This window comes from Haliaeetus albicilla, chromosome 22, assembly GCF_947461875.1.
Source record: "Haliaeetus albicilla chromosome 22, bHalAlb1.1, whole genome shotgun sequence".
Classification (NCBI taxonomy): domain Eukaryota; kingdom Metazoa; phylum Chordata; class Aves; order Accipitriformes; family Accipitridae; genus Haliaeetus; species Haliaeetus albicilla.
In genome coordinates, this window is record NC_091504.1 from 17545488 (window position 1) to 17571166 (window position 25679).

At 40.5% G+C, this 25679-nt stretch overlaps 1 protein-coding gene across 1 annotated transcript in view; it reads left to right on the plus strand.

The window, feature by feature from the left end:
- Positions 1-191: 191 nt before the first annotated feature.
- The window catches only part of MOSMO (modulator of smoothened), a 33867-nt gene continuing 8379 nt past the window's right edge, over positions 192-25679 (plus strand). The window contains exons 1-2 of the mRNA XM_069810113.1: positions 192-494; positions 21889-22101. Of these exons, the coding sequence (XP_069666214.1) occupies positions 389-494; positions 21889-22101 (319 nt within the window). The 5' untranslated portion in view covers positions 192-388. The remainder of the gene's footprint in view (positions 495-21888; positions 22102-25679) is intronic.

The window sequence follows — 25679 nt, forward strand, 5'->3', positions numbered from 1 at the left end:
CTACCTGCCGCCCCTTTAGGGCCAGCCCCGCCTCACGCCCCGCCCACCAGCGGCAAGCCCCGCCTCGCCGCGCACGGCTCCCTGGAGAAAGCCGGCCGCGGCTTCGGGCGTTCCCCCGCCCCGTTGCGGCGGCGTCCCCGCCCCCCCCACGGCAAGCTCCGCCCCGCCCGGGAGAGAACGCCGGGGAGAGTGGGTTTCCCTTCCGGAGTAACCGCCGCCCCCCCGCCCGCCGGGTTCGCTTCCGGCTCCGTCCGGGGGGCCCGTTCCTGGCGCCGCTGCCGAGGGGAGCGCGGGGCCCATGGAGCCGCGGCTGTGAGGCGCCCCCGGCCCGGGCCCGCTGCGGGAGCCGGGCGGAGGCCGGAGCCGGGAGCCGCCGGAGCCGGAGGAGATGGACAAACTGACCATCATCTCAGGATGCCTCTTCCTGGCCGCCGACATCTTCGCCATCGCCAGCCTGGCGAACCCGGACTGGATCAACACCGGCGAGTCCGCGGGTGAGGGGGGCCGGCGGCGGGGACCCGCCGGGGGGGGGGGGGGGACGACAGGTGGCTCGGGGACCGGGGGGGCGGCTCGGGGGCGCTCGGCGTGCGGGGCCCGAGGCGGCGGTGGGGGCCGGGGAGGGTCCCCCTGAGGGGCCGCTCCTCCTCTCAGGCGGGGGCCGCGGGCCCTGGCGCGGTCGCGGCGGGGCCGGCGTGAGGCGCCGGGGCGAGGAAAGCCCGGGGGGCCGGCTGGTCGCCGGGCGGGAGGGGCGGCGGGGCCGGGGGCTGCGGGGAGCTCCCGGGGCCGGCCCCCCGGCGCGGAGAAGGGCGAAGCGCCCGGTCGGAGCTGGCGGGAGCCTCCTGCCCGGGCAGAGCCGCGGGTGGTCCGCGGTGCGTCCCGGCTGCTGTCCCCGGGCGCGGCGGGGGGGACAGGGACGGGGACGGGCTCTGCGGAGCCCTGTCTCCCCAGGGGTCCTGCTGAAGCCCATAAACCCTCTTTGCGCTCTGTAGAGCCGGAGAGCGAGGGCGGCATCCCCGGCTGCGTCTCCCCTGTTCAGTCACCTTGGACAGGGAATTTAGATCAGTCTCTCTGCGTAGTTTGTGGCAGGTTTCGAATCTTTCGTACTACGCAGACGTTTCCTTTGTTGCAGGGAAGATCTTGCTTTCCTTCATCTTTTTTTTTTCCAGAATATTTCCTGCATGCTGATTTTTACCAGGTTTTAAGCCTAGGTCCCATGTGTTTTTTATTTTAGAATCTGACGTTGTTTTCTTTAAAAGAACAAGGATTTGTGCATCTGTCTTTTTGCTAATGATGTAATTGTATGAACAATTTATTTCAGCCTGTTGATAAGGACCTGCATGTTCTGATGAGTGGAGCAGGGAGAGATAAAAGGAGGAGGGCTGCTCTTTGATCTCATGTCCCAGAGAAACCCCAATCTCCTTGTCAGGAAAGGAAGCCATCCTTACTACAAACAGATGAAACTAACTTAACCACCTTTTCCTAAACTTACAATTTCCAAGCAAACCACAGGTATAGAATTTCTATGAGAAAAGGGGTCTTGGGGTAAAGGCTTCTGTCATAAATTCTTGAAGAGGGTTTAAAAAAATTGTCTTAGTCTGCCTTGCGTTTTCCATGCCTAATATTTGATGCGTGTAAGAGGATTGAACTGGTTCAAATGGAGTCATATTTCCTTTATTCTGATGAAGTAGAGTATTAAAAATGTTGGCTATTAGGGATTGATGACTGGGCATTCCCTCTGACCAGACTATCTTTATGGTTTCTTTGAATTGCTTCTAGTTACCTAGTCTAGAACCTGGCCTGTGCTACGTGGTCCAGAGGAGAGGAATGAGTCTCCTTCCTGAAGTGCAGCATTCAGGAACTCCCTAGATGAATTCACCGTTCCTCCTTTAGCTAATTGTGATGATTCTCCTGCCTGTGGCTACATAAAATAGTTGGTTCTTTCATCTTACAATTCCACCCAGCAGCAGTGCTGCAGTAATGAGCCCTTCTTCAGGGGTGTAAAGTCAAATAAAATAATCTTCATTTAAATATTTAAGTATCTCGTTCTTAAGTTGTGCCTCATGTTAACAGATCCTATGCAATGTGTAAGATGTTGGATTCTCTCTGCCTGTATAGAAATGAGATAACAAAAACTATTCTGAAGAAATTGCTGATGGATAGAAAGGTCTTTTGGGACCTAAGCACAGTCCATTACATTCTTTGTTAAAGAAAAAATGTTTCCTGAAATATTATACCTAGAAATCATTAATTCTTATTTACTTGATGGATGATTACTTAAGAATCATCTGCCATTTCTGTGCTGTACTCCTTTTACAGGTGCAAATAACAGTTTTAATTAGGCTGGCAAACATGAAATCTGTGTGGATTTTTATGAAGGACTTCACTAGTCAAATAATATTTTGACAGACCTAAGCGTCTTTTTTTTTTTTTTACTATATTTTGAAGCTGAACAAATTGTTGACTTGATAAAATTGTAAAGGAGAGCTAGCTGTCATCCTCCCTTAATGATTCTCTTGTAGATTTTTATTGATATGGGATTCAATGCACTCTGTTGTAAAGTTTCTGGTTAAAAGCAATATAAACGTATATTTCTAGTACTTAGACCTTCTAAAATGAGCCTTTTGCCCAAACTGTAAAGAAAGGAAGCGTGAGGATGCCCATTGAATCAAGGACTTCCTGTAGCAAACACTGTAGTATTGAATTATGAGAGAAGTGCTTTTATGAGTGCCATTCATTATGCAGAGACTGCTGTGGAGAAGTATGGCATAGGAGGACACAGCCCTGATGGTATACCCTGTCCCAGCTGCTAGTGAGATTCAGGCACTCTCAGCAGACTACCGTACTTGGACCACATTCAAGCCATCGAGCTTCCATATGTGCCACTAAGAAGTGGGGTTTTTTGAAGCATCTTGCTCTCAGCTGGTGAAAGAAACTATTTGCTTTACCTCTGTGTTCGATGGTTCATCTCCTATAGGAATTATTCTAGATTCTGCTTCTACAAGTCAGCCTAGTACCAAGGAGAAGGGGGAGTAATACTGTTTCTCTACTTGGCTGCTGTCCTCGGGGTTCTGAAAGGCAGCGTGGAACAGCCTGGTCTTCTCAATACTGCAGCTGTTTTAGAATTGCATAGAGCAGAGGTCTTGGCAAACCTTGGAGGGCAGCACTGCATTGGCTCATTCAGAGCTGTTTACAGCCATTAAGGTTGGGAACCTGGGCTTACGTTTCAGGAAAAAAAAAAATCTGTTCTGATTTGAATGCTAAACAACATGTACATCTTGCTCCAGAGATAATGATGATTTTCTGCTAAATTGGATAGCAAAATAAATCAGTGGCTTTAATGTTTTTCTGAAAAATCTAGATTGTTTTTAATATCTTTTTTAAAAGGAGCTTATGTTCTGGGGAAATCGATATAGGGGAAGGGCTGATTAGTCTCCTAAATCTTACCCTTAAGATAAGTTTTACAGTCATTTGAAAAATGTTGGCTGTAAAAATTCCTCTCCAGCATTGTAATTATGAGCAAAGGATTGCAACTGAGATCATTGAAGGTTTCAGATGCTTATCTGTCTTTAGGCCAGAGGAGCCACACCTCTGTGGATGTGGGTCCAAGTCTCCATTGGGCACTTTTTCTTTATGTAGTTTTGTAAGAATTGTTCATTAACTTGGTTTCAGGTACTTCATACATCTTTAAGATTATGAACGAAAGATGAAAATTAAATGGATTTTTCTTTCAGAGACTTCTCGGTGAGGTTTAGTTGTTTGTGGTTTGCAAGTACAGGACCCTGATAACTCCGATCTCAAAACCAGTGGCTTCTCAGTATTCTTGCACTGACATCCTTTTCTTATCAAACTGATATTCTATGTGAGAAATAAGGAGAGAGTTGGCTTTAATTTAAGGCAATGCCTAAGTTCCCACTGATTTCAATAGTAATGAATTTTGTTCCTGTATTTCTATACTTCTGCGATCAACTTTTAAAAGCTGATAGTTTTGTCTCCATATGTTCCTTTTTAGTGTGGGAGGGTCTTTAATGATTTTGGTATTTTGTCTTCAGTAGGGAAGGAGGGAGGATAGAAGTTGCTCTAGCTTCAGCTCTCAACCCTTTTGTAGGGAAAATGGTATGAATAGTATGCACAGTTGAAATTAGACCTGTTAAAAGCTGTACATGTTGGGGATGGTTGACAATTTGAAATGCTTTTAGGATAAGTGAAATAATTCAAGGGGTTAATTTAATCAAATAAAATCCCCCTTCAGAAAGCTAAGCTATCGGTTTGTTTATGGGCCTTAGTCATCCCTTCCTATGTAGCATGATTGTTCATTTGATTCCAATTTACAGAACAACATGTACCTTTTTTTATAGCAGTCATTAAGTTAATATGGATGTCAGAATTTAAGGCTGCTAAACTCTGATGGGTAACTTCTAAAGCAAGTATTTATCGCATCCTCTTATGTTGATACATATATCACAATGGGACACACAGTATAATGTTATGGCCAGGCCACTCAGCATATGCACAGCAGTGCTGACTCGGGTGATATGAGTGTTCGGCAGAGCTTCCAATTTCATCTTGCATCTGTGACATAAGCATCAAGGTCACTTATGTTAGGAATTATACTTTTCATTTAAACTGCCTTCTGTACCATGCTGTGCAGTAACAGTATGATAGTAAATTGTGAATCTACAACATGCCACTTACTTTAAATTGTCTGTTTTGTTTACAAATGCTGCCTTTCCATGTATCTTCCAAAGTATTATGTGTAGTTCTTGGTTTTGCATACTCAGTTGCTTTTTTTATTTGTGAAGTATGATTCCAGATTCAGTGGTATGTATGGTCTTTATAGAAGAGCAAGCTATACCCAGCAGGCCATCCCTCCTGAGGCAGTTAACTCCCTGCTCATGTGAAATAAGCTGTCTAGTACTAAGTGGCAAATTACTGCTATTCAGTGTTATTCCTCTCCACGTGATAGCTCTTCCTGAGGAATTTTGCTCCACAGTTCCAACAGGAGCTGTAGCTTTGTTGGGATCAGCTTAATGAACTATCACAGGTGATATGACCAAGCAGCGATTCCTGGCTCCTGCTGAGTTTGAGACCACATTGCCACTGAAATATTTTTCTCTACTTGGAGCACTGACTGTACATGGAATAAACTCAAGACCACATGAAGGTACTTGAATGAACCAGTATTTCTAAATAGAATAGAGTAGATAGAATAAATAAAGCATTAACAACTTAAAAGAGGGTGTAAACTTGAGTTCCAGCTAGCACTATTGTTCTAAATGCAGTTGTCTGCTCAGAAAGCAGTGATACATAAAAATCAGTATGGCACATTACCATGTACTTCTGCCCTTTAAGGCCTGTGCTGAGAAACTGTTAATGTACAGTGGTTCTCTGTGGAGGAATTGTGATACAGGGCAATCATTGTGCTGAAGTAGATAGTGTTTTGGTTTGTTTCTTTGATGTATGGGTAGTTGGCTTTTCAAAAACTGTCCATAAAAGGATTCTGGCGATCGTTTGTTAAGCATCTTGCAGTATACTCAAAACACAGCATGCTTCTCCCAGTTCTTTTCAGCAGAGAATGATGGGACATGATAGGAAGCAATTCTGAAACATTACTTTTTCCTAATTTTTTTAATACTCTATCATGTAGTGACTGTGACAGGAGAAGTTATTTGCCCTTTCATGAACCTGTTTGGATTGCATGCTGAGAATTTAAAAAAGAAAAAAAAAGGGGGGGGGTGATGATACAGAGACTAGAGAATTATGTGCCATTATGCCCTAGAAAGAAGTGACTGCTGAAAAGCAGTCTGTAAAGCCATCTGAACATCAGAGTGTTACAATTAGGTTCTGCAACATAATTGCTAGGAAAACACTTTCCTTTTGGTAGATGCCCCCATGTGCATGAGCAAGAAGGGAAAGGTGGTACTCTGTGATATGTTGCTGATCTGGACAATGAGGTGATTAGGACTTGCTGTAAGATGCAGGCACTGCTAACAGTACTTGCATTTTAGAGCTGTTGCCAGTGCCTTAAAAACAACGGTACAAAAGCCAAATAAGAACTAGTAAGGACTGGCAAAGAATCTAAACCCCATATAATCTGAATACTCTAACAAGAGCAGTCTGTTAATAGGTGTGCCTGGACTGGGAGTGTCAGTGCCATCTTTAAAATTAACATTTCCATTCCACTTCGTGACTGTAGATGTCTCTCAAGTGGATGTAAAAATCTGACAAAGCAGAGTGTTTGAATTGTGCTTGGGTTCTGTAATTGACCAGGCCTTAAGGCACAAGAAAAATTAATAGTAAGGCATTGTTGTAATGAATTAATTTTGTGCTTGCCCAATCACTCAACATTTAAACATATGGAACTATTTTATATGTAGGAAGAATCTCATGAAAGAGAACTGTGTCAGCCTGGTTATTCGAGCCTGCCAGAGCAGAGATGAGAGAGCCAATTGTTTTTGTCCATAGAGGAACTGATGTTTTACATCTGCTTTTTAACAAATACAAATTAATACTGTTTCTGTTAGGTGAATGTTTTGTTTTCTCTTTAGTGTGCGGAGGAAGTTTGCCTCCCACCAAATCCTGTTGAATTCCTCATTCTCTAATTAGTGTTAAAGAACTAGGTAAGAAATACCTGATTATAGAGTACAGATCTGGCAGCCAGTAACTTGTATTTACCTTTCAAATCTAGCATCTGGCACGACTGACTTCAGATGTTGGAAAGTTACTGTGGTAGTACCTCAGTTTCTTCCTCTGTAAAATACAGGTGGTGTCTTTATCATAGGAACTTCTGTTAGCATTAGCAACAAAGCTTTAATTTGATGATTATTTTTTTTTAACCTTTCTTTCCTATCACAGTTTTACTCTAATAAACAGAGGGAAAAAAAAATAAGAATAACAGGTATTTCATTTGTCTTTTCTGATAGTAGGTGTTTTTGCTAAGGCACTTGAGTTACAGGTATTTGGAATAACTTTTTTTTCTTTAAAGTATTTACTCCATAGCGGTATGTACAGTTACTATAGAACTAAATTATATGCAGTATGTGCAGATACAGATTTGTTTTCTGTCTATCCTATGCTTTACTCCAGAAGTATGTAGTTGTAAATCTGCTTTATAGACAGTACATACTGTGGGAAAGGTACCTTGTTGAGATGACAGCTTTGTGTCTTCAGGAGCTATCTGTGTTTCACTAATAGCGATGATTTTTTTAAATCACCTTAGAGCTGATTTTAGGTGTATTACATTTATTGCCACAATATGTCACTGAGATTAACACAAGAGTGACTTAAATATATGAACCTTAAAAGTAAGGGTTTAGTAATATGTACCGCAAAACAAAGATTTAAAACTGTCTGAAACAAACAAACAAAAAAAAAAAACAAAAAAAGAGGAAAAAAAAAAAAAAGGAATCCTGTTAGTGACCTAGGCTTATTAAAAACATTTGTATCATTTAGTTTCCAGCCAGCTCTTACATGTGAGCAACATTATGTAAACTCCATTTGTACTTTTGCCAAGGCAAAGAATATCAGTAGGTCAAACTTTTAAGCTTGACCTACTTTTTTATAGGTAGGTCAAACTTTTAAGCTTGACCTACTTTTTTATAGGTACCTCACAACAGCTCAACTTTTTCCCACTTATTTTCTTGCTAGTCTTGAAACAAAGTAGAGAGAACTAACTTTTCTTGTCTGCTGCAATACAGCTGCAGTATGTAGGATTTTCATCTGAAGCAGGAGTTCTCCACCTAGTTCTTGAATCCTTTTCCAGCAATGGTTGATACCTGTGTATTTCAGAAGAAGGTAACTAAAGTGAGTCATGGATGAGGAGGAATATTGACATTTGAAGAGGTTAAATGCTGCTATCTGTTTTAAAATCAAATAAAAAATGATATTTGTAGTATGGTGGAACAAATACAATATGGAGGTGTTTTTTATTTCTTGTACAAAGTAATTTGGGAAAATTATAAGTTGTTATAAATCTATAGTTTATACAATTTTAAATTAAACAATTTCTTATTACATAATTAAACCTGTTATAATTTACAGTGCCTACAAATTTAGTAATGGACAGAGTTGGGTTTTTTTGGTTTTGTTTTGTTTTTTTTAATTGAGGACTATATGCAGGAAAAAAGTTCTATGGTAATTTTGCAGCAATCCCCTTATGTGTGCTCCAGCTGCTTTGCTCAATCTCATTTTTCTTCCCCAAGCCTCTGACTGATGGAGATATACACAGATCTGAAAAACTGGAGATATGGCCAAGAAGAGGATCTGTGCAGGGTACATGTCTATTTTAAGGAGAGGGGAAACAAGCTAGAGCATTTGACTGGCAAAGCACTTATATTGGCCTAATTCCATAGGAATCTATATGGAATTAACAGTCAGAGGTCATATCCTTTCTGAGGGTGAAGCTTTTGGGTTCTTTCTATTATATTTGATTTCCTATTTGATGTATTATCTTGTATATGCTTTTTCAATTTTGTAAATAGAGTTGATTACAAGAGTTTGGTCTCTCTTGGGTACTTTAGGAAACAGTCTGATTGTGATGGTTTGTCTGCAGGATGAGCTAATGAAGTATGAAACACTAGCTGCTAAGAGTTAGAGGTTCAAAATTCCACAGAGTATGTAGAGTCTAGTTCCTCTCTTTGAGCAAGACATACTCAGTCTATTATGTCTGGGTCCTTGGGATGAACTAAAATGCTCCCTTGTGAAGGCATCAAAAGCCTCCCAGGGTTTTACTGCAGCATCAGAAGCCAGCATTTCCTATCCACGCAACGTAGTGTGATAAGCAACAGTTGGCTGCTACCCAAGAGCCTCATGGTAGCTGCAGTTCTGTGCCATAAATTACAAAGCACTTTGGGATTATTAAGCATGACAGTCTCTCAAGGTGTAATGATTAATAACCCACTTAGATGTTTAAATATTTGTCCAGTTGAAGACAGTTCACATTAGGCCTTGAACTTGACCATGAACAATTCTTTGTGCAGTTGTTTGGACACTGCATTAGGAGGGCTGAGCTGTCTCTGTGCTTGGTACATCCAAGAATTTAACAATCAAATGACAGTGTTCATAGGCAGTAAAGTCAAGAAGTTTACTTTTGTAGCGCTCATCATTGAGCCAGCTTCCCAGTTTATAGTTTTGCAGTTCTTGCTCCTGGATTTCCTGTTCTCTTGCTCTCCAGTCATTGTCCAGGTTATTCTTGCCTTGTTTCCACTTCTCTTGCTGTGACTGCTTCCAGCTATTGGCAGCAATGTAATTTGAAATTTAGTTGTATTTTAAGGAATAGGTAAGGAATCAGAGTAAGAGAGAATCGGACACCTGATTGTTCAGTGTGCCTCAGAACTGCTCTGCTGTGAATACTTCAAAAGAGCAGCTTTGAATCTAGATTCTTTCTACACTTCTCAAATTGATGACATATATACTAATGTTATTAGGATATCTCAGTGAAACTGCTTGCTTTCTGCAATAAAATCTTTGTATACATCTGAAATGGGATGGATCCTGACCTCCGTGATAGGCAGGGCAAATGTACAAGTAAGGGCGAATGGTTTTATCTGTAACTTCATCAGTATGAGCTTAATGCGTCAAACATACCCAACTTTTAATTGTAATGTCTATACCAAAACAAAGTGAAGAAAACTGATAAGAGGTTGTGATGGACCTCAAGTTTCCTGAAGGTTGACTTTTGTGTAGAAGGTGATTTGTTAGACTCAAAATTTGCTTTAATGTTCAGTCTTCTCTGTAGAAAACAGAGATATTATAAATTGAAGCATTAAGAGATACCTTTTCTTAAGCATAGACAGTGACCAACAGTATTCCCACAGTCAGTGGAAGTGTCAGCTTCAGAACTGCCACAGTGGAAGATTCTGATCTCCTTTCTTGTAGAGGAGAAAATGCAGTGCATCTTCTGTGCCTGTTGATGTGAGGGTTGTAGGCATTGCATGCTGCTGGGGAAGAGAAGTCACAAGGGTGAAGAAAGAACTTTTTTTTTTTCCCCCATAGGTTGAATTCCATTCTAAAACTAATTATGCACCTAAATTCATGTGTTAATGATATAGTTCTCCATTGTGGAAACTCGTGTGGGAAGAAGCATGTTTCACTTTGTTTTTTAAACCTACACTTAATTCAATTTAAAAACTATGCAACAAGATTGTACAGGAAACCTGAAAAGATTGAATGGCCAAGAATTTCTAATGTGGTCTTGTAAATTCTTTCAGTGGAATATTATTGGGTCACTCAGCAATTACAAGAAGCACCCTGAAGGTTAATACATGAAAAATGGTGAAATAAAGAGAGTAAAGGCTAGAAGTAGTAGTTGCTGTTTTACAAACAGAAGTCTGTTGACTTATGCCCAATGTAATCTGAAGTAAATGCTCTCTGTAAGTATATGTTCACTAAGATGAAGTTGGCGATAAAGACAGAGCATTTCTTGGCTGTTTATATTGAATCTAAAATTAGAAAGAATTCTGTTTCAGAATGTCAGTATAACAACTGTATAAACATATGTTAACAGATATGCTCTTCAGAGCACTATGTAACATCTGATTGCTTTTTAAGAATAGTCCCACTTGTTCAGAAAGGACTGAGCCCTGCTGTTAAGATAAAGTCGTATTTTATTTCAGTAAAGTGCAAATTTAACTGTTCAGGAGTGGTCTGTCTTCTCTTATTCTAGCCAAAAAAAAGGTTCCAGTCTATTTTTGTAGATGCTGATTTGTGATAAGTGAGGAAGTGTTATCACCGCACAGACAGCACCTGTTAATTGCCTAAATAATTCAGGCTTAAATTATGCAGGCTTCTAAAACAAGGACTTGCCCTGGTGTCACGGTTTAACCCCAGCCAACAACTAAGCACTGCACAGCCACTTGCTCACTCCCCCCCGGTGGGATGGGGGAGAGAGAATTGGAAGGGTAAAACTGGAAAACTCATGGGTTGAGATAAAGACATTTAATAGGTAAAGCAGAAGCAGTGCAGGCAAGCAAAGCAAAACAAGGAATTCATTCACTCCTTCCAGTCAGCAGGCAGGTGTTCAGCCATCTCCAGGAAAGCCGGGCTCCATCACACCTAACGGTGACTTGGGAAGACAAACGCCGTAACTCTGAACGTCCCCCCCTTCCTCCTTCTTCCCCCAGCTTTATATGCCGAGCATGACGTCACATGGTCTGGAATATCCCTTGGATCAGTTTGGGTCAGCTGTCCCAGCTGTGTCCCCTCCAACTTCTTGTGCCCCCCCCCCAGTCTCCTCTCTGGTGGGGTGGGGTGGGGTGAGGAGCAGAAAAGGCCTTGGCTCTGTGTGAGCCCTGCTCAGCAGTAACTAAAGCATCCCTGTGTTATCAACACTGTTTTCAGCACAAATCCAAAACATAGCCCCATACTAGCTACTGTGAAGAAAATTAACTCTATCCCAGCCAAAACCTGCACACCTAGCAAAAGGGTTAAGAAAATAGAACTTCAGGATAAATCCTGACTATGCTCCCTGCCTTCCTATTCTTCTTTTAGTGTTTTTGTTGTGATGGGAACTAGTAAATGCTTGAATTTGAGAATTATTACTGAAGAAGAAGGTTGGGTGGTTTGTTTTGGGGGGTTTTTTGGTTTCGTTTTGTTTTGTTTTTCCAATTTGCCTGAAAAGTTGAAGTTACCTTTTTTACTGAGGGGTCTTAAAATATTAATCAGCCAGGAAACTGTGCTGGCTGTCCTTGAGGATGGATTGTATGTAGTTAAGCTATATGTCAGTCTGTCTTTCAGCACATGAAGCGTTACTTATACAGAATAAATTTTTTGTTGGCCCTGTACCTAATCTCTATGTAAAGTGCAGTTTAACCTGTATTGCCAGTTGTTACAAGCATGTCATACACAGCTTTGGCAACAGTTAAAAAGTGCCTTTAGGAAGAAAAACTAATGTTAGGTTTTATTCTACTTGAAATATTACTCTAGTTGCAATGAAATATGTCTTGGGACTTTCAGGTGCCATTCTTCAATTGACAAAGGTGCCTTATGGAATAAAGCATGTCTAGTAGACGTAGATAGTATCTTTTATATCCCCAGTTAGTAGAGTGGGGGAAACTTATGTGTCCAAAGAAGGGCTTGCAAGACCAGAAATGTGCTTAATCTTTCCAATTATTCTAGTTGTTCTAAGAAAAGGTATTACTTCTACCTGCAAACTTCCATTCTCATGTCCTCATTGCTATAAATACAATCCTGCCATCAGTTACGTGATTTAAAGAAATTGCCACCAGATTGTTAGTACACTTTATTTGCTTTTTAAATATTTTTTTCTTTATTTAGTAGGTCTGCTGTACTTTTGGGCAGTCTGGGCCTAAAATTTGCTCTCAGCAGTGGACCAGGAGAAAGTTAGGCTCAGCTGTAAGAAAGCATTCAAGCACATGAGGTGTATTTAGGCTGAGTGTTTGCAGAGCAGACACCTAAAATTTGCAAATATGTTTCTAACCATATAAATGCCAAAACGCATTTCAACACTTCTCTTTTCACCTTACGCCACTGGGTGATTCATAAGGCCATGGAAGAGCTAGATCAGTGGGTGTCCTTGGAGCGTGTCTGACACAAGCCGAGATGAGCTCAAAGCACAACAGTTACAGCTGACAGAGGAAGATGATCCTTATTCCTCCTGAATTTTATTTGATAAAATGTACAAGCAATCTTGAGGACAGGGCCAGACCCTGAATTTTCTCCCTACCCTTGAACGCCCTTGTCACTAGGCTGGAGAAATTGCTTTAGACTGTAACCAGGAAGGTTGACAGATATTTCATCTTCAGGAATGGAGAACAACGGGATTCTTTACTCGGTGTGATTTGGGGGTTTTGGTGTATCTGTTCTGATCTGCTTGGACATCTGTTCAGTTTCAAACACAACTGACTTGGTGAAATGGTGCTTTTAGATATGCAGGAGTTAAAAATGGAGAGTTCTGAAGTCCAGTTATTGCCAGCCTGTGAACAGACCACCTTATAAGACACTTGCGTGGAAAGTGATCCACTGAACTGTGAAGATCCAGAATTTCTGTGTTCTAGCTGGTTATGTTGTGCTCATACCATGTGGCAAATTCTGGTGCTGCAGTTACTGACCCAGCCTGGTCACCTCGCGTCACTGGCTGCTGTAGATGACGGCCAGCCTCAGAGAGCCTGCACGTCAACCATATGATTGTGAAGTGATTAGTGGACCATTTCTGAGAAGGCTGGGGTAGAATTGTGTGGTGTATTGGAGGGGGAGGTATCATTTTACAACTCTGTCTGAAGCCAAATATAACTCTGTTAAAAAGAACACAAGCTCATCAGATGTTAAATGGCAGAACAGCTGTAGGTGTCATAGCTTCTGGCTTTCAACTGAACATACAGCATAAAACTGGTGTAGCTGACTAGAAAAATCACTTTTAAATATTGACGCTGCCTTTGATCTTTTTTTTAGGCAGTGAATTTTGTCAACTTTGAGTAGCTCTATTTTGGTTGGGGGAAAAATGGAAGTAACTGGATTTTTTGGTTTTTAAGCTAAATGTAATTAAGTTCTTTATTTTTTCCAGGCCCTTGCCACTTCAGAAACTGTAAAGATTCTAGTCACTGACAACATTATCCTATTGTGAAAATGCTTGTAGTGTCAGAAAAACAACCAGAAGGATGCAACTTCAGTTAGAGATCCTGTTTACCAACATTTAATTAATGCTGTCTTCTGAAATGGAAAAGAATACCTTCAGCATGGGGAGATTTCTTGGCTCTGATATGTGAGAACACACAGAGCCTTTGTTATGTCCTCAGGAGAGCTGTTCCTGCATTGTTGCCTGAGGATAGCTCTTTAGTGTGTGGTGGTCCATCTCTTTAAAAAAAAAAAAAAAGAGAGAACGAAACCCAAATATTAAAAAAAAAACAAAACATGCCAATACACAAGCAGCATGGCATTGAAACTTGTATGTTGGAATTCAGAAATAAACTTGGTTTTTATTGGTCCAAATGTCTGCAATTTAAACATTGCTTCCAACTTATATATCATAATGATTGTCATCTGTAGTAATAAACTTTTCTAAGTCATAAGGATCTTTCCCAACAGCTGGCCTGTGATTTTTTTTTTTTTTTTTTCTCTTTGGGTGTGGGAGGAGGGAGGGATAAGACTGTGCGGTTTTTGTGGAGGGGGGATTTGGTTTGAATTAGGCATGATACAAACACTGAATTGAAAACTTTTGCGAGAACTCAAGCACCAGATGGTCTTCAGCAGCAAGGCAGGCTTTTCTGCTAATATACCACAATTCTTTTAACATTGAGTTTAGACTTAAAAAATGAGAATTCTTCTGTTTAAAAGCCAGTAAGCTTTGGAGTTCTAAAGAGTGCCAAAATGGTACCTCATAAATTAAATTCTCTGGACGTTAGATTGTTAAATAGAATTCAGTTGGTAGGTTCCTCATAGGTAGCATAAGCTGGGTTTGAAGCTAGGGATGTTACCTAACCTACTGTTGCCAATATGAGTATTTTTAAGAAAGTCACTTAGTTCCTGAAACAAGGAGACACCTTTACATCTCTAGAGCAAGAAGGATGGTGCATTTCAAAGTTGGTTTGAAAGGGAGCGTTCTGATTTCAGAGAAGGGGATAAATGGAGAAGAGAAATAGCAGCTTGTATAATAACATGCTCTATCTTGCAATATTGTCTTGAATTGCTCTTAAAAGATGCACTCTAGAGACAGCAAGGACTTTGCAAGTAAACCTAGGTCTATTAAAACCGATCTTTTAACATTGTATAAATACTTTTTAGGTGTTTGTTTCATACCAATAAATATGAATTGATCTTGCATCTGGTCTGCTTCACACTGAGACACTCCAGAGCTTTTCCTCCAGGGTTACAATACCTATTAGATGATTTGAGAGACAAATCGGAGTGAATCCCAAAACCAAGATGGCATACAAAGGACAGGAAAGATAATTCATAATCCCTTTGTTTTGAACTCCTGTGTTCTGTGCCTTTGCAGTTAATCCTCTGTTATTCTTTTAAGCCTTCCCCTAGATCATCCTTTAACATTCATAAATCTTACTTTAAGTCTGAACTTGGTTGCCTCTTAATCTACTAACTGAACAACATACTGGAACATCCGCAATAAAAGAATCAATCTGTCGTGCCACATCCTGAATACTGTACTTGCAGGGTAACCTCAAAGTTATTTTAGTGACCTAAGTGCTAAAGAGCATCTATTTAAACTACCCCCATCCTTCACAAAAGAAGTAATTATTTATGTAAGAACAGTAACAGATATGGTATTCTCATACTTGATTGGAAACTGGCAGTTGGTCCTATCTTATATTTTGATCCTTTTATATAGCCTGTGTAGTTATTTAGGTATAATCCAGTTATTGTATTGTCCTACAACAGTGACCTAAGAAAAAAAGTGGAGGAAAGGGTGTTTGACTTGATTATGGTTACTTAGCTGCAGTTAATTATGTGTATGTGCTATTTTACAAAATGTTCTGATATGACATTATTTGAGGCTGTAAACATTTTTAAATTGCTTTAATGGGTCAATGGCTGAAAATTTAGGTGAGGACTGACTACGTTTCCTTTTACAAGGCTATAATTCTGAGCAGCTGTAGATACAAAAAAATTCTATGAGCTGTGCCTGTGCGTGTCATTCAGTGCGACCTTACGTACAGAGACCCTGTGATTCTGTTTAACTATTACAACATGGACCATGCCTTTTAGAATCAAGAGGTCTTTCCTAGCATTGTTAATCCTTTTTTCCTCCCTGGTTTTAAAGTGCTTTGCAAACCAGCAGGATACTGTATCTTTTTCCTTTTCACACCAGAGTTGGTGCATATCCTGCAAAAGCATAGCTTTTTCCCTAACCTTCTGCATTGCTTACTCTAAGCATGACAAATCTCCTCATAAGAGAGGGTATAGGGCCTGATTTCTGGTTGAGTTTTACCCTGGAATAAGTAGAACTAACTATGTGCACCCTGGAGTACGTCCCAGGCTATGGTACGGGAGGATCAGCAGTGTCAGTTCCCTGGATTTTTGGGAAAGGCAGAAGGGAGAGTACTCTGTTTCCAAGGAACTAATACCTGGAATTTAGAATTAATAGAAACTTTCCCCAAAACAAAATACATATAAATAAACCTAAGTCATTCTTTCTTCCCCCTTTGTATAGTAACATCACTTAAAGTGCTCATTGTGGGAAAATAAATTCCATATGTAAGACTGGGAAACATCCCACTTAAACTGCCAAATTCCTTGGATGACTTTGAAAAATTTTCTTCTTGGAAATACCTCCTCCTTGTTTGCTGTTACAGGCAGTTGCATTAAAACTATTCTTACCATGCTCTGTTGTTTGTTCCTCTCAGGAATTCCTCGGTTATGCTTCACTCACTTTGAAAGTGGTCTTCTGTCAGAGAGGCTTGGTTGCAGGCAAGGAGCAGCAGACATGTTAAAGGCAAGGTGGCCGAAGTCAACTTGATGGTTATCCTTAACATTGGTACAGGGAATTAGTCTGCCATGACCAAATCTTTGCATTCTCTTTAGACCCTTAAAGTTTCCACTTGGATTTGGTAGCAAGCTACAGCTGTGCACTAGTCAGCTGCAGCCTGTTCCTCCTCTTAGATGGACCTAGACCTTTTTCCATTCAAGTTTATTAATTGGATAGAACTTAGAAACTTTCCAAGAACAACTTCATTTCCTCCTGTCCTTGTCTGTGGCCCAATAATTGTTACAGCGAATGGCTTAACTGAGCTGCCCTTATTTTACATATGTCATTCTCTGGCATGTGACTGTTACCTAACCAGCAGCAATGAATGTTTTAGTGTGCCCAAATAACGTAGCTCCATGCACTGTGCTCGTTACTAAAACATAAAATTTATCAGTGTCCTTGCCACATTGGCGGTGCTCTAAGATTTACGTCACCAGCACCTCATTAGGAACCCTGTAAACTGTGCTCTTCGCTTTGCAAAGATGGTTTAACAAGTCCACAGTACACTAAAGAAAAGTATCTTGTTTGAGCAGAAATTGTCTGGCAGTCACAACTGGGGTTTCTAGCAGAACCACGCCATGTCATCAGGACAGAGAGGGAGGGATGGCGGGCGGGCTGTCTGGGAGCGGCTGGAGGTTTTAACCTCCTCACTAGGCATATTGGCCTGTAGTATTTATTTAATGTTACTAATAGGCATTTTGCTAAGGATGTGGTTGATACATGGAAGATAAAGTGAGGAAGCTGTTGTCAGGGAATATAAAGGGCTGCAGATGCATTTAAACCCAGGGAATAGCATTTTCTCTTAAATGATGGGAAATAGTAAGGACATTTTCAAGTGGGGACAGTAGCGGAGGACAGAGGAGGAGCAGGTACCCCAAGCTGTATGAGCAAGAACAGTTCTGGGGATTTGTGTTTTGTATGTTCAGGAGACAGCGTAGCTGCTGAGCTCTGTGACCTTTTAACATTTGAGCCCCACCTCGTTCACTGCATCGTGCTTTTACCATATTAGTTGCTCTTTATGCTATGGTAAGCTCTTCACGGCAGTGGCACCTCTCATGTGTCCATCTGGCATGCTTGATCCCACGTGTTCTGGCAATCAAATAATAGATGAACAGCGAACATCTGAATAGCTGCTGTTATGCTACTGCTTTCCAGCTGCGGTATCGCTGTGCCACTTTTAATAATTCAGAAGTGATGGAGAGGTAGGGGAGTGAAAGGGCTGCAGCAATCTTTGTTTCTCTCCATAGCTTGTGATTCCTCCTTGGTGGCTCTGTAGTTACCACAGAAACGGGAGAGGAATGGCACAGCACTGGCGGGGCTGGAGTGGGACTTGTGGGTCGGCTCCGTGGCAGCCACACATCTGCACAAAGGGGAAAAATGAGGGCTTGCCTTTCTTTGGTTTGGTGCCTTTTCCCCTCTTTCCCTCAACGGTTTTGTGGAACTTAATTGTTAAACAGGTGATGCTCCCAAATGTTGGTGTATTTGTTAAAGAGTCTTTTTATTAGTGATTCTAGTGAAAATATGTGGTATCAGAAAAAGAGCATTACTGGTGGTCTGGAGGAGTTGGGTGAGGTAGTGTAGCAATATGATCATGAAATCTTTTCACTGGTATAAACTGGAATCTCGGTTATAGTCAGACTGTCACTACTGGAAGGTTGTTTAATGTTTTTGAAATGCACTGGCACTTTAGGGAATAGATTTACTGGAAAAGACTAAGGACCACTTCACTGACATTTGCTCAGTGCAGCATTTTCTGTTTTGATCAAGGCTGTATCTCATTTTTAGTAATTAGAAATATATATCCTAATCATCTCTCACACTAGCTGTACTGACCTGCATAATGCCAGTCTCGGAAGATACAGAGGGAGAGGCATATGAGAGAGTGGAGCAGCCCCCTGCATCTCCAGGTTGTCGTTACAGCTCCGGATGGCTGTGCAGTGCGGGCATTGGGAGGTGGAGGATGGGCAAGCATGGTTACTCCACTGCACATGTTTTACGGCTGTATCCATCTTTAAGCTGCCTAATCTACTAGCATTAGCTGTGCTCTTTGTTTTATACCTGTGTTAGGTGCTTTGATTTTCAGTGATTATGCTGGAATTGTTCTGCGGGAACGACTAAAAACATCTTTTACTTAGGGATCAGAGTGGAACTTGGTGACTGGCTTGAGATGGACTGTTGGGCTCTTCTCTAACTACAGGCAGAAGGAGACTGTTCGATTCAGTATTTATGTCCCTCCTTTCAGTGATAGACTAAATAAGGTTAAACACGATTTTCTGGGGCAAGTTTTTGGCAGCTGCCTGGCTACTGTTTGCTTGATTGCTTAAGAAGGGGACCAAGACAATAAAATACCATGTAAACCCACTGTTCTTTTGAATTTTGTTGCAAATAAATACTTCTTTTGAAGTCTGCATTCAACAGGAGCTTTGTCACTATGGGAGCAAGCTCTGAGGTTCAGTTTCCTTCTGCACAGTTTATGTACATAAGTGAGGTATTCCTGTATAGTGAACTTAAACTTGAACTTTAACTAAATATATAAGCACATAATGAGGTTGTTTCTCCCAGTTACCTTTGTGGAACCTTTGGAAATAGTTTACAAACCTTCTTTTGCTCTCCATTTACCTCCACAGAGTTTGCAGACTCAAGGTTCAAAACGTTGAATATGGAGTATATCTACTTCAAATTTGTAGTCCATGAAGCAGAGTTAAGAGAAAATACTAAGTATGTGCTAACAAAAGCTTAACCATAAAGTAATGTTTGTATTTTTCCTCCAAAATGGCAGATCCTGAAGTTTAATTGCTGACACTTCAAAACTCTGATTAAAAAAAAAAAAAAAAAAAAAAAAAAAAGAGTTGAACAACACACTTGGGCACTGGAAGTGATGTTTAGGAAACCCTGCTCTGAGTAGTTTCTTGCCACCTATCCTTGTGTCTTCAAAAGGGATGGTACCTTGGTACTGGCAATTGAGAGATTTTTGTGCTCTCTTTTTTCATGTTCAGTTGTGGGTTTGTTGGGGGGGGGTGTTGAGAAAATCAGCCTTTGGACAAGTAGATGCTGACAGCAAAAAAATTGCACTGAAAAATAGTAGTTCAAGATGGAGTTCTCCTCTATTTCCTTTGGATATGGCACTGCTGGGCTCAGCTTTGGTCCTGTCTGAATCTGACCTGTTAAATGTGCTCTTGTTAATTGAAAAATGTCTTCAATATAAATGGCAAATTGCATCCGAAAGATGAGTTGTCTCTTTCCAATACATGCTCATCTATAGCAACTGTTCTTCAGTTTCAGTTAATACACAAAACGGAATGGAGTCCAGCATAGTGGTTCTTATCACTGTTGCTTTTGCCAAAGTTAAAAATGCACTAAATTATTGCCACTGAATTCAGGAGAGGTTTCTGAATTCAGAAAACATCTATTGAGTGTGTGATGTCATTTTTATGAAGTCATTCTTTAGATGAGAATTGCAGTTTAGAAAAAACTGACTTCTACTGTAAGTATAGTAAAACTCTTGTTAAATCCTAGTCTTGCAGAGTGCTTGGGATTAATTTCCTGTTCTATGATACTGCAGTGAATAGCCTCTTTATCCCCAAACTACAGGAAACTATTTAGTGTTTTGTATGAGGTTCCGCAATGTGTGTGTGTTTCAGGGAGCTTGACTTTTAAGGACATGTGCATATCTCCCCTCTGCCCCAGCAGCTGATATAAAATGAAAACATTGCAGGCTATGAAAAAGCAACTGAGAAGCAGTTCATGTAAAACTGTGTACTTTACAGGTATGTGAACTGTGCAAGATTGCGTGTGTAATACTGGCTCAGTTTTGTATAGTCCTGGGGCACAGCAACGGTGTGATTGCTGTATACCTGGAGTAGAAAATGCCAATTTTGTTGGTTTTGTAACTGACACTTTTAAAAAGGATTTTACTTCAGCTTTTAGCAGAAAAGTTATCTCCGATTCTTTCAGTTGATGAATATGTAATTAAAAGGATGTATTTGAATTGGGCTAAAAATTTGTAGTCTAAACAAAAGGTACAGGAATGCTTCAACAGAACTAATTCAGTAATGTTTTTGCTCTTGGTTCTCGTCCTCTAGGAGCGTATCAGAAGCACTACGTCTAATAAAACATGATATTCTGCGTGCTAATTGCAAAAGCTGCGATTCTAAGCTCAGAAGCTGATTCTGGTGGTACTCATTGCTGAGGTGTAAGCAGACAGGATCTGAACACTTGCAGAAACTGGCCCCAGGGTGCTAGGACGTGCATGCTAGGACTGGTTACCCTTTTGACTATTGACTTATTGCTTTGTTTCATGCTTTTTTTCAAAAAGAAGCTAACAAGTATGACAGTTGTTTCTCCCTCCAAAAGACATGCAAAACCTAAGCTTCCAAATCTTACTGTAATTGTTTCTAAGTTGCCCTCTTTTTATTTAAACAGGTCAACTATAACAATGTTTACTTACAACAATTTGTGGAGGAAGATGTTGACTCTAATATTATCCACTGTTGGTTTTTTTTCCTCATTTAGATAAAGTACAGTTGTGATTATTTAGGAAAACAGTTCAGAAGAAGAGACAAAATTGAGAAATATAGGATTTAATGTTTAAGAGACACTGGAAGAAATGGATTTTAATCTTGCATGTTAATTTTGGGTTAAAATTTTCCAAATAAAGAGAATTTCACTATTAAAGCTTACTAAAAGCTTCTTTGTGAGTCTCAAAAGCACTGAATTGGATTTTAAATTTTTTTTTTTTTTTAGTTTAACAGGAAATACCTCATTTTGTGTAAAACTTTATGGTTCTTGTACCAGTCTTGTCCTTTTTCTAGGATCTTTTTGATAGATCTTTTGTGTAGATATCCCAGTTTGTGTGTGTGTAGTAACTCTTGTTAGCTGTCAAAAGAATTGACCAGTCTCTTGCATAGAGGGACTCTTACAGAGTTATTGTCAAGAAGTGGGGTTTTTTTAAATCTTCTTAAGAATATTGGTATGAATTAAATGTAGTTTCTGCTGCAAGACTTCGAGGATTAAAGCTGTATTTACAGATGACGGAAAAAAGGCATTGGACAATTAAAGGCATTTTAGGGGGCTGCAGCTCATTTTGTTAGATTATAGAAGTATTTCATCTTGCACAGATGAGGGAGTGATCCTCTGTACATCTCGGCTACCACTTTAGCTGCTATTGGCAGGCTTTATAGGAGTGCCTTATCTCTTTGATTAGACCTTGACTGCCACTCAAGAACCAGATACCGCTTGCAGCCATCTCACTTCAACTTGTGCAAGCGTGTGATGAAAGAACATGAAGACAGATGTTTAAAGCATGCCCCCCCCATCCCCTGTGTTTGAAAGGCTTATTAATGTTCATCAAAGAAAGGATCCCTTAGTTTTGGACAATTCTGAGCTTTGGTTTGCAATTGAGCGCCCCTCAGAGAGGATTTTGAAAGTTTACTTGCCTCTCTGCTGTGTATTTTCAGGTGCTCTCACAGTTGGCCTTGTGCGACAGTGTCAAACCATCCATGGACGTGACAGGACCTGTATTCCTCCACGGCTGCCTCCTGAGTGGGTCACTACGTTATTTTTCATCATTATGGGAATCATTTCACTAACTGTCACATGTGGTTTGCTGGTGGCTTCCCACTGGCGAAGAGAAGCTACTAAATATGCCCGCTGGATAGCTTTCACTGGAAGTAAGTGACCTCAACTACACAGTTGACCTGTATGCAGGATAAACTGGTGGAGTCTAAAATAACAGTACAGTGTTGTCAAGGAGAAGTGCTTAGGACTCTTACTATACAAAACATTCCTTCTCTTTAAATACCATGTCTGAGAGAAAAATAAAATTCTTCAAAAATTCAGGGGTTGATATTTTAAGTGACTATAATTGAGAGGGATTAATAGTCTGTGGGCCCAAGGTAAGCAAAAGGAAGGGCTGACCCCTTTACTTTCCTTGGGCAGTGCTATTAACTGACCTAAGAAAATGAGCAGGGACAGAAGAGGTCAGTCCTGAATTGTGTGTCTGGTAGTCTTCCGTACATCCCCACTCCCATATATCCAGGACTTGCTCCTTGCAGAATGGAATGACTGAAATTGCTTCCCCTAGGAAGAGGAGGCATCTGAGACTTACTGCAGTCTGAAATCCATCCCTACTTCAGGTGTCTCATGAATACCTTATTCAGGGTTGATGCCGGTTCAGTCCTGCTTCATGCTCACAGCAGGTGTTTTATTCAGAATATCTGCATCCTAATTGGCTATGCAGGAGGATTGCCCACTGCAGAGCATCTGCTGTGCTTCACAGCACTGAGACTTTTGCTTCCATAAGTGACCCGCTTTAGCTGAAGGGAGGAGTACCAGTGTTTTTCTGCCTCCCTTGATTCTGCTCCTTAGGAGCACCAGCGTAACTCCTCACAGCTGAGCCTTGTCTAGCAGCCCTTTGTTTCCGCACAGGGAAACATATCTTATGGTTACTTCAGTGCAAAAGAAAAACAGTTATAACGAGTAAGGGGAATAACTTTCAAACTTCCTTTTCTTGGTGTGTGTTACAGGCTTAGCCCAACTGTGAAATGGTGCCTTAATGGTGGGGATGACAGCATGAAAAAACTCAAAACCTGAGGGCTTTTAAATTGACTTGAATTATGACATACCACTAAAGGTAGCGTGAACACTAACTAGAAAATGCAAGTTTGTGGTTTACACAGGCATAAATAAGGTTTAATGGAACTCTCTGACAACTAATGATACCTAATATGAATGAGATTTAACCTTGTTTTGGGGAAGGGAATAATACAAAAAAGTGCTCAGCTTCAACAAAGGTACTTCACTGAGGCACTTGTACAATCAAAGCCATCCTTCTGACAACTTTGCTGCACAGCGTATTAAATTAATAGTGCAGCTTTTGCAGACAATGGAGCTATTGAAATGCTGTAGCCATTGTGATTGCCTTTTATTTATTTTCCAGTGAATGATTAAAATAGCAGACATGAGTATTACTGAATATTCCATCCCAACTTTTCCAGCACCCTTGTTTATCTATACATATTTCGTGTATATCTAATGTATGCAGGGAGGGTTTAAACTCAAAATGCCATATCAAATTAAGATGCTTACAGTAAGCTGAAGTCAAAGCTATAGGGGAAAGAGGGATTTTGGAGTACTATATGTTAATAGTTGATACCACAATTTATTTACTGAGGTTTTTCTCTTAATTCAGAGCTTGTATTTTGGGCTTTACATGTTTTAATATTTTTTTTAAATATCACAAATCATCACATCCCTGCATCTTTAGTTTCCTACAACTGTGATGGTTAGTTCAGCCAAAAAATCTGATACCCTAAAGCTGTTTTTTTTTCTGTATATTTCTTTAGGCTTGCAACAGGTCCATTATTAGAAGTCTAAATATAGAAGGACATTCTTTTATTTCAGCACTTCCCTTTTTGTTATGAGATGTTTAATAATGAAACATACTAATTTGTTCTTTTGCAAGTCAGAATTATTAATAATGCTATTAAGACATGATCGCTGCGTTGCCGAAATTTTAAAATTCAGCGTCTTTGGTATTTTATCTCCAATATGTATGATTCTGTGACCTTTGCATTCCTGTTAACGATGATAGAAAATTTTATTGCTTAGCTCACTTGTAAGAAAAATTACTTTTGAAAAAAAGAAGTGAATGGGAGGTAGAGTTCTGCATTTTTCAAAAAGTTGATGAGAATGACTTCCATGGTTCATTGGATGGCAACACAAATGAGGAGCCTATTTGTAGATTAGTATTAGGAAACACGTAGCCAAATGGAATCAGCTTGGAATACCATGAACAGGCCTTTCCTGTGAAGTGCCAGTGCTGTAAGATGAAAATGTGTGTAACTCATTAGAACAGGGTAGGGAAAACTTCGTAGTTGTATTGCATCTCTTCTGCAAGCAATTTAAAGACTCAGTGGCCTAGTACAGGCTGTTAGCAGATATTCTTCTCACAGAACTTTCTGAACACAACATAGGACATGCTATCCTAGCCAGGCAGGGAAGTCTGCTAGGCCTGCCAAGGGCAGCTCAGGGACTGGCAGCTCCATTCTCTTAAAATGCAAGGGGGTCTAGAGTAAATCATCTAAGGGGAAAGGAGTCCTCTTGCTCAGCCCTTCCCTTACAACTCTGACAGCAGCAAGGAGAGCCTGGTAAGAGGTCACTCTTGCCCAGTTCATGCTGGAATTTATACATAAATATATAGCTTATGTTTCTCATGGAATTTTTGCTTGTAATCTTGTAATCTTGGAGGACTCCAGGTTTTTTCAACTGTCTACCTATAAATATGAATTATTGCTGAAAGTGGTCTTTTCTATCTTGTTTAGCTAAGGGACACACGAAGGACAAATGTTTGATCTGTCAATTCTCTTTCCCATATACAGTTCTAAAGGGGTACACCCAAGAGAGTATTTACTAGCACAGCGTTTGCAGTCTTTCCCAGCCATCGGTGGTTTTACTGCACAGAAACTTGTTTTTCTGGCTTCTCTGCAAAACAGCTTTGTGGAGGGGATACTTCCCTCCTCCAGGTCATACTGCATAAGTGACAAAAGTCTTCTAAAGGCAAATGTGAAAGTTTTCCTTTGATTTCTGTAGAGAAGAGTCTTCCAAGAATCACAGTATTCCTACTGATGTGATAGTATTGTCACTTTGGGCATACGTAGTATCAAAACTATCATTCTTGTTTGAGTCCTGTTAACTGTAGTACCAAATTCATACAATGTAATGGAGAGTAGATTACATCTTGGTGTTTGTTTGTCTGCTGTCCAGTTTGTGTGCTTCGTTAGTGAATGAGGTATTGCAAACTCGTGGGTGTGCCTTGTGTGTTGATACCAGTCAAAGATCTGATCAGCTATTCCTTTGTGTGGTATTATTTACTGGTTGCTCAAGTGTGAGCTAACTGTCTATTACCATCCCAGCTTCTATACCACTTCATCACTAATTATGCCCTGTGACATAGTGGCATAAGTTGGTAGCAAAAAAGTAACCTGGCTTTGGTATTGTTCCTTGTATCTCTGAAACTTCTCCCTTTTTGCTAGCCCGATTTCAAATTTATGTAAACACCTTGCCTTTTCAGGGTGCTCATTATGCCATCTTCTGGTTTAGAAGATAGGATGTGGTAAACCTATGCTACATCTCAAACATTGTAATTTCCATGGTCCTTGGGACAGATACTGTTAGGTTCCGTAATTAGAAACAACATCCAGAGCTTATTCTCTGTGGAGGCAACCTTGGTGGTCTTATGTATATTATA